This window comes from Paramisgurnus dabryanus, chromosome 11 (assembly GCF_030506205.2).
Source record: "Paramisgurnus dabryanus chromosome 11, PD_genome_1.1, whole genome shotgun sequence".
In the NCBI taxonomy this organism is placed as follows: Eukaryota; Metazoa; Chordata; class Actinopteri; order Cypriniformes; family Cobitidae; genus Paramisgurnus; species Paramisgurnus dabryanus.
The window spans coordinates 22377240-22386830 of NC_133347.1; the positions used below are offsets into that span (position 1 = coordinate 22377240).

Here is a 9591-nt window from a genome sequence, read left to right on the forward strand (position 1 = left end):
ATTTCAGTACATTCTTTGTAGCCAAGTTTTTCAGTCATGTTCAGTGGTTTTTGATAATGTTTAATGTATCTTTAAAGAAAGAAAGAAAGAAAAAAATATATATTTTTAAAAAATTATGATTAACGCTCTTGTTTCTTTTTTAAGTGCAAGGTACCTGGTTGTACAAAAGATGTCAAAGACATATCGTGAAATGTCTTTTAAATCAGTTTTTTACATAATAAAAGCATTTTTTTGTCAGAATTTGCACAAAAAACATTTTTCAAAATATTTCAAATATTAATTTTGTAACATCAAATATAGGCATACAGAAGTATTTAGTGTAACCCACACTTTTTCGACCACACTCTTTTTAGCTCTAGAAATGTGTGGTCAAAAATCTGACCTCCAGATGTATATATTTACACACTTTACTTTTTGACTTTCACTGACACTGATGTAAACATTTTTACACAAATGATCTGCCTAGACTGCCTTCAAAGTATGAACAGGGAAATTTGTGGTTTTAAAGAGAGTTCGGGTTGAGAGAGAAGGGAGGGGCTTAACTCGCTCCCGGATACCAGCTGGCACAATTGGAGTCTGTGTTACCTAAAGGCAAGTTTCAAATAAATCGTCATCATAAAAATGTAGGCTATTGCAGTAGCTCTGTACGTACTGTTGAGAAAGATGACAGCTGTAGCCTAATTCATACGACCGCAAGTTTTTTTGTTTTTTAATCGATAGGCCTACAGTGTACCTCATTCTCTTTAAACTAGTCTACGACTGGAAGATATAACTCTGTCGTTAACGAGACCAAACGAAACGACAACTAAAACCCAGTAAAAGAGCAAAGTTTCAACTCGTAACATTTGTTGCAATTTCATGCTGTGACTCGCGCCAAGCTCGGTGAAGATGACGTCAGCGGAAATATTTGACGGCCAGAAAGCATCATGGGAATTGTAGGCGAGTAGGACATCATGCGTTAAACCAAATCATTTATTTTAAAACAGCCCGCAATATAAGAGTTCAACTGTGGATACCCTTTACAATGTAGCAGACATATTCAAAATGGATTTAATCGTGTTCTCGTTTGTCCGTGACAGTCATTGTGCACTGCAGTGTTTAAAAACCTTGTTGACTCAAAAAAAATTAATTCTCCATCATTTGTAAGTTGAATTGAATAAACGCGTCTGTTTAATGAATAAATATAAATATGTAAACCTATATGTAAATCTATTAAATATGTAAAGATGGGCAGCAGGTGGATGCGCGGATGGCACATTTTCTGTAATTCGCAAGGGAAATATTGATATAAAAAGCAAATGTAATGTAATTATTATTATTATCATCATTATTATTATCCTATTGTTGCAGTGTCGTTATTAATATTATAATTCTATGTTTGCTACTTTGCTTGTCGATGTTTTTATTTTGTTATGTAAACGCCCGATTTCAAAGCTATAGTGATGAGACGTCGGACATGTGTCATGTTGTTTTCTGCCCGCTTGTCTTCGGCATTATGGACGTCGCCTGACAGTCTCCTGTTTTACGAGCGTAAGGGCAGAAACTGCAATGAAACAGCTAAAGGGAGGTGTCTTACTGGGAAGTATATAGACGGGGAAAGTGCTTGTGCCGGGCGAACAGTCGCTTTATCTCTTAGAAAATAGAAGCTGTTAGTGAATATACAAATAAACGAGCGTCTCGTGAGGCCGTTTACGGGTGAGACAAAAGCATGGGCTACGTTTGATCGTATTTTGCATGTTGCGTTTTTGATGTAACGTTGCATTCGATGTCTGGGATTTCTTTTTGTGGTTTGTATTTGGCTGTTACTGTACGTATTTCCCTACTGTTATAGTAAATCCTGAGAAATTTGTCAATCTGTTTTTGTTGAGATGCATCTGCCTTTAGTCTGTTTTCGTTTCTGTTTCCGTGCGCATTCCATCTAATCTTAATGCAACAGCAATGCAACAATTCCCTGCTCTCTGTCAAATTTGCTCTGGAGGTTTGTCTTATATATACTGGTCTGTGTTTTTTGTTTGTTATTTGCATGCTTTTATTGTGTATTTTTATATTGTTTTTGTTAAATGTATCTAATTCTCCCATGACTCATGGTTTTTTAAAGTGCAATGCGGAGGTGTTTCAGAGGCTACATTTCAAATGCCATGCATGTGTATTGGGAGGGGGTTGGGGGCTTGTCCGGGATGTGCGCGTGTGGGGGTGCTATATAGAAATGATCATGTGGTCAGATGGGCTGTCAAAGCAGGTGTGATGCAGTTTGCCTCCACGCTGTGATGATGCTGTATGCATGCCGTACTGATATTTTCCACTGTGCTTCGCCATGAAGTGTCCTTTATGTCTCCTCTTCTTTCTCTCTCAACCAGGTGCCCTGGGGTGTCTCTCTGTGTTTGTGCTGAGAAGCAGCAGAATTATCTCACAGCCGAGCGCTGTCAACATTTCTAAATGCAACAAAACAAAGAACAGTAACCTGTAATAAAGAAGGCCAATAAGCTGTTTGATGACGTGGCAGTATCAGGTATAAAAGTGGAGAGATGCTTTAAGCCAAATATGGATTTGAAAGGCAAGGCAGAGGCTGTATCGGCTTACTAAAACACGCAGTCAGACTCTCTAATGCACAGTCCAAGAAATAATTACGCAAGAGACAGTCTTCATCATTTACTGTAAAGTACTCATATCTATGTTTGTGTGCGGTTATGGAATGGTCTTTAGAGCGGATGAGGGAATGGGTTGCGGGTGGCATGCAGTCGGTACGGGAATGTGAGTCCAGCGCCCTGGGCACAGCCCTTTGTCTCGCCCTCCTGTTTATCTGGTACTGTTATCGCGTAGGATGCGAGCACAACGCCCCTTCGCTCCGGGGTGGCTTCACCCCAGAGCCCCGTGGCAGCAGCGTGCCCCGTGGTGTCCTGAGCTCTGACCTCACAATCCACGGAGGTTCGTTGAAACTCCGTCAGGTCGGAGGGGTTGGAGGAGGCGGCGTCAGCGATGAGGAACTCAACGGCTTTGCCTACTGCCAGTCCCCTGACTGTTTCCGTTGCGCGAAACCTGGTGAGGGCCTGAACCAGCGACTCTACCACAGCCTGCAGGAGTACGCTAAGCGCTACACATGGGCCGGCATGGGTCGTGTGCACAAAGGCGTACGTGAGCAGGGCCGCTACTTGCTCTGCAGCCGCCCCTCCATCCAGAAACCGGAGGTCTTCTTCCTGCCAGACCTTCCTTCGGCACCGTTCTTCTCACGAGAGGCACAGAAGCATGATGTCGAGCTTTTGGAGAGAAGTTTCCCTGCATTGTTGGCTGAATTTGAGAGCGTATACCGGCTGCCACCCAGTCGGACTGGCACCTCACTTCCACTGGGATGGAAGGCTAACGGCACACCTCGTGGCCAGTGGTGGACCTTTTATCTGGTGAACCAGGGTACTCCGATGGTGCTGAATGCCAGGCGCTGTCCAAGGACATGGAGGGTACTTGGGCAGCTCCGTACCTTTATTGCTAACAATGTGTTTGGAAATGCCTGCTTCTCAGTTCTTACTCCTGGATCCACCATCACTGAGCACTATGGCCCAACAAATGTACGCCTGCGCTGCCACCTTGGTAAGATAAACAAATTTTCCAAATTCTACTTTGATATATCTGGAATGCTTTTAAATTGTATGTGTACTTAATTGGTAGGACATTGCATTAGCTGCACAAAACGATGTGGGTTTTATTCCCAGGAAACACACACCTTGAATGCACTCTAAGGCGTCTGCCAAATGCATAATGAAAATTCTCTCTACCTCTCCCTCTCCCTCTCTCTCTCTCTCTCTCTCTCTCTCTCTCTCTCTCTCTCTGCGTGCTGGTGTGCAGGACTGAAGGTGCCCTCTGGTTGTGAGTTGGTTGTTGGTGGAGAGCCGCAGTGCTGGTCTGAGGGAAGCTGTCTGCTGTTTGATGACTCTTTTCTTCACACTGCATTTCATGAGGGTAAGAGAGAAGCCACAGAATAAATATTGTATATTAGATTGTAGAGGATGTCCCTAAGCCATTTAGTTAACATTTATTGAGCAAATAAAATATTTTTGCATTTTACGACTTCATTATGACTTGATAAGTCAGGCATGATTGCTCATACTACTTCATGCATATTTATTCAAATCAAACCCTTAACCTTCATCTGACTTGATGACTTCATACAGCCTCAAATGTGACTTCTTTGGGAGAGTTGTAGATGTTGTAGATTAGCAACTTAAAGTGAAAGTTCACCCAAAAATGAAAATTCTGTCATCATTTACTACTCAAACTCATATTGTACCTGAAGGGGTTTCTTTACCTTGCTAAATATCTTTTTTTTTTTTTTTTTGATAAACGATGGTAAGCACACAGTTGACGGTATTGACTTTCATAGTATTATTTTTTGTTTACAAAAAACGGTTAGTATTATTTTTTGTTTACAAAAAATGTTCAAAACATGCCACTGTAAATGGTTTCAGAGTTACATATGCAGTGTTTTTTTTTCGTATTAATGCTTTGATTCTGTGTATCTTAAGCTTTTTTGGCCTACATCCTATTATTTACGTAGTTATACTAAAAATAGTTTATCAGTGGTCTCCAACCTGTGAGTTGCCCGCCAAAGCACATTCTATTAATAGCCATATGTTGTAAATAAATATTAAAATAATTTTTATATTAGCTTGGTTTCTTTTATGCATTTTAAACAATGATAAAATATATGAAGAAGTAAAAAAATCAAGTAAAACAAAAAAGTTTTGAGTAGACTATATTAAAAAAAGTAGCCCTACAGATTTTTTATCCATTGTGGTAGCCCTTGCTCAAAAAAAGGTTGGAGACCCCTTGTACATTATATATACTATAGTTATATATAATAACTATACTGTAAAAAAAATCAGTACTAAATGTCTTCTTTAGGTATCGTCTGTGTTTAGTGTAACACATCTTGAGCGTTTTTAAGCAGAATAAGGTAAAAATACGAATTTATTTTTTCTCAAAATGCTATCTATTGAATCAATATATAAATGTGCATTAATCTTTGCCATGTTATATGCATTTAGTTGACCAGTGGTATACACACTGATAAAAAAACATTAATAGCATAAAAAAAAAACGCACTTTGTCATATTAGGAACACTGTCATTGCTGCTGTCATCCTTGGGACGTCGTTGCTAAACTTTTTTGACAGCGATCAGCTCTAAAATGTTTTGGTCGATTTTCGTTGGCTTCAAGTAAAATAATGGAAACTTTTTCATAAGATCCGCTGGGGTCAATGTGTTAACATGACAGAAGCTCGATGCTGTCATGTGAGAACAAGCAACAGCCGGCATTTTTCCATCTCCCAAGTACATTATTAGATTTTGATGGCTTACGGTTATTCCTCGCCACAGAAAACCACCACAGGCTTATCAATGCCATCAAAGTATAATTTTTTTTGTTGTTGATCACAAAGTACAAAGTAAATGAGGAAAACTAGGATTCTGTGTATTCAAAGCGCCGTCATTATTGTTTACAATGCGTGGAATGGTGCGCTTTTATTTGTTGAGCGGATTTATTGCATTCTGCAGAGAAGGAGGACTGGCGTTAATCGCGTTTTGGGAAAAAAGATGACAGAATAACACAGCGGATATTAAAATTAAGAATTAAGAATAACACAGCGGATATTAAAATTAAAAATTAAGAATTTACTTTTTAATACTGACCAGATACAATACTGATTTTGGCAGAAACTATTTTTTAAGGGGTGGTTCATTGGTATTTCAAGCATTCTGACTTATTAACACAGTTATAGAGTTGTTTCCTCATGCTAAACGTAGGCAAAGTGTCAAAAAAGCAGTTGGGCGTGTTACGGAGTATTTCTGTGCCAAATGCACCTCACCAGGGTTCGTACAAGTTTCGGAAAGTTTTTTTCGATTACAGGTCCAGCTGACGTTTCAGGGGTTTTCTATACGTATCACTTCTTTACATGGGCACTTCCCCTCGAAAATCCCACCCACCCGTCAATCAGCGGGAGACGCTAGAACTTGCAAACATCTTATCACGCGACACAGCTTTGTTTAGTTTCAAAACTCAACAATGGCACGAAAGAAGAAGTGTGTTTTTGGATGTAAGGAGAAGAAAGCCAGCCTTATGAAAACAATGGATATAGTTTATTATCCGGGGTAGCAGCGGAGTTTTGCTTGTGTGTTTGATGCACTGAATTTTCCCAACCGGGTCATGAGTTGCATGCGGTAAGTAAGACTTCTGTCTTATGTTGGAAATAGGAGCGTGAATATTATATAAATGACACGAACATGTAGTGAATCATAAGTTAAAACAGTGTTGTATAGTGTTGCATGACTCGGGGTCGCTCCTCCCGCGGTAGTAACTCCTCCTTCTTCATTTCTTCGTACGTTATCGGAAAGATTCGGTAAAGCAAATCTTTCTTTTATAAATCTGATTAAACTAAAGACTCTTCGGAGATATTAAGGATGTTATACTACTCTATACTGTAGGTACTCCAGATTAACATCAGAAATGCAGAAACAGCGTGTGTTATGTGAGCTTTAAAATGGAACCAAACTCTCATATGATCACTATAACATTGTAAAAACAACAAATCTAATTGTGGCATGGTGGCCTGAGACTTTTGCACAGTACTGTATATGATAAATTATATAAAATGGCAGATGATAAAATAGGCAACAGAATATCACGTAGCAAGCCCACAGAACAATCTGGCAGCAACTACTTTAGAGACCCACACATCCTGAACACCACCCACGAAACTGATGAAACAGTGATGAGTTTAAGCAGGCTCACTTGTTTTATCTCAGAAAATGTAAAAATATATTCAGTGTTTACTTTAAACTTCAAAAATGATTTATGTGCTCCTCAGGTTCTGCAGAAGATGGCCCGAGAGCCGTATTCATGGTGGACCTCTGGCACCCAAACGTGGCAGCAGCTGAGAGACAGGCCCTGGATTACATCTTTACCCCTGGACGCTGAGGGGAAAGAGTGAAGCAAAGGTGGAACACAAAAGGAAAATAATTCTCCACAGAATTAGCATTATGAGATGGGAAAGATTTAAGTGTATGAGGATAAGCACATCAGTCTCCTCCTCTAGTATATGTACCTTTATTCGGACTTTCCCTCATAATAGCACTGAAGTAGAGACTGTAACATCGTGATTATTGTACATTATCAATGCTTACAGACCGCCTCAACTCTGTAAGCATCTATCCATAGCAAAAACCTTCTGGAGACCTTTGCTTGAGACAAAGCCATTGAGTAATTTTACTAGTGTTTTGTTCTTGTAAGTCAGCTGCAGTTGACAGGGTCTCATTATACCCAGTTTCATTTTACCTCGCGCATTGACAGTCAACCGCACACGGAGATGCACTTTTATCACCTCTGGTTGCTATAGCCAGGTAGGGTTGTGTAGGAAGCACAGTACAATGTTTGGTCTGTACATTTTTACAGAGGTCATGCTTACGTGAGAAAAGCTAAACAGTCGTAAAACGACATATGCTGCAGAGACAGAAGATTTGACACGTACAACAAATGTACGTGGATATATGGCAGAGATGCTAGTGTGAAGTAAAGCACTACCAGCTATTGTAACTAAAAATGACACGCACTAGTGGCACTTATTTAGCCACGTCTATGCCAGGGCGAGAAAGAATGAGAGCACATCGAGTCAGCCAGCTTTCCACTTTGCTCTTTCCTATCCTGAGTTTTCAAATAAATTCAATTGCGTATCAATTGCTTTGTATCTCTTTAAAACCGTGATAAACGCTGCATAGTATTTTCGGAGACACGACGTTTTGGCTGTTATTATGTGCTAGGTTCAGCCTTATTGTGCTTTGTTGTACTGCTTGTAAAGCGAGCTTTCGTGGTTGTCGCATTGATATTGGTACATTCCTTTTGTAAGAATACGGACCGTTTACAGAGAGTTTCGTGAGATGTGACATTTTATAGCATTGTGTGACTTTTGGAGTTGCGAATCAATTTTATGACAATGTTCCTACTTTCATGTTTCCGAATTGTGTGCCATGGACTCACTTTGCAATGGATGAGTACCTCTGTAGATTTAATAAAGAATTGATTTAATATGTGGCAGGTGCATCTTATTCTTTATGTCAGTGTTTGTATTTAAACTTCTGACATTATTTACTCATCCTTAAAGGGACATTCCACTTTTTTTCTGACGCAGCCCCCGCTAGCTTAGCTTAGCACAAAGACTGGAAGTGAATGGCTCCAGCTAGCATACTGCTCCCAATAAGTGACAAAATAACGCAAACATTTTCCTATTTATGTGTTGTGATTTGTATAGTCACATCGTGTACAAATAACAAGGTCTTATGAGACACAGCCATCTTTTAATAGTATACAAACTGGGGACTATATTCTCAAGTCCGCCCAAGTAGCAGTGCTTCGCCTTCTGAGAATATAGTTCCCAGTATGTATACTGTAAAAACCTATTAACCCCCTCTTTTTTAATCCCTATTAAACCAAAGCAGTCTTATTAAACATGGTGTTTTGATTCTGTTAGCAATGTGATGTCACACTGATAATACCCCGCCCATGGCCGCTGACAAAAAGTCTTGTATTACCAAAGTTTTAGCCTTCAGTGAGAGGGACAATGTCTGCTATTTTTTTGTGAAATCAGATCTATTTTAATCAAAGCATTTTTTTAAGGGAGCGAAGAGCAATATCGTATTTGCTTTTAAAGGTACACACACACACAAAACTGTGTTTTTGTTCCCACCCAAATAGGTGCATTTTGGACATGCTATAATAAATGATCTGTGGTATTTTTGAGCTGAGACTTCACAGACACATTCTGGACACACCTGTTACATATATTACATTGTAAAAATGGGCATTATATGTGCCCTTAAAGCAATGTGCTGTATTTTTTGGAGATTTGAATATGGGGGTGGCAGATAACAGGAAATTGCAAAGGAAGCCATTATCATACCGCAGCTTTGGAGATTTACATAACCTATTTTGCTAACACAGAGGGGGGAGCAAGATAAATAGGAGATGAATGAAATAGGAGATGAAAGACAGCTGCAATCCACCTACGGTACATATCTGATCTCTAGATAGCATTTTGCAGAGGTTGCAAATCTAATATACAGTTCCACACTAAAGTTATACAATGACAGATTTGCATATAATAGTTTTCTGTTACAAGTATTGCTGGCTTTAAAATTGTCAAATTTTAACTTTAGCAGACATATGAATAGTCAGATCAATGACATCTTTATTTAACCTCTTCTGCCATCTTGAACATATTTCATTCAAATGTATAAAAAAAACTTGCAAAAACGATTCACCAAACTTGCAGTATCACATCACTTACGCAAGGGGGAGCTAGAGCAGTTTTCATATAGGTCGACGGGGGGCCTGCTTGGTTCTGCTTGTCCTTTAAAGGTTAAGGTTGGGACATTTAATTGGAGGACCTATAAGACCTGTATCAACACAAAAGGGCACCTTTCATCAATAGCAGCGTTTACAAAGGACAAATATGACAGCTAGGGGTTGCATACAAACACACTGTCATTGGCACAGTGCCCTTTTAAAATATATACTAATATATACACTTTTGAAATAATATGTACATTTAAT

At 39.3% G+C, this 9591-nt stretch overlaps 1 protein-coding gene across 6 annotated transcripts; it reads left to right on the plus strand.

The window, feature by feature from the left end:
* Window positions 1–516: 516 nt before the first annotated feature.
* On the plus strand, window positions 517–8067 carry asphd2 (aspartate beta-hydroxylase domain containing 2). Of its 6 annotated transcripts, none has more exons than XM_065247430.2 (4): window positions 517–591; window positions 2358–3582; window positions 3838–3951; window positions 6854–8067. In XM_065247430.2, exons 2-4 carry the CDS (start codon window positions 2688–2690, stop codon window positions 6961–6963), a joined length of 1119 nt encoding a protein of 372 aa, XP_065103502.1. In that variant the 5' UTR covers window positions 517–591; window positions 2358–2687; the 3' UTR covers window positions 6964–8067. The 6 variants fall into 6 exon arrangements, with proteins under 6 accessions (XP_065103502.1, XP_065103504.1, XP_065103505.1 ...); XM_065247432.2 differs by lacking the exon at window positions 517–591 and adding an exon at window positions 640–939; XM_065247433.2 differs by lacking the exon at window positions 517–591 and adding an exon at window positions 1008–1300.
* The last annotated feature ends 1524 nt before the right edge of the window (window positions 8068–9591 follow it).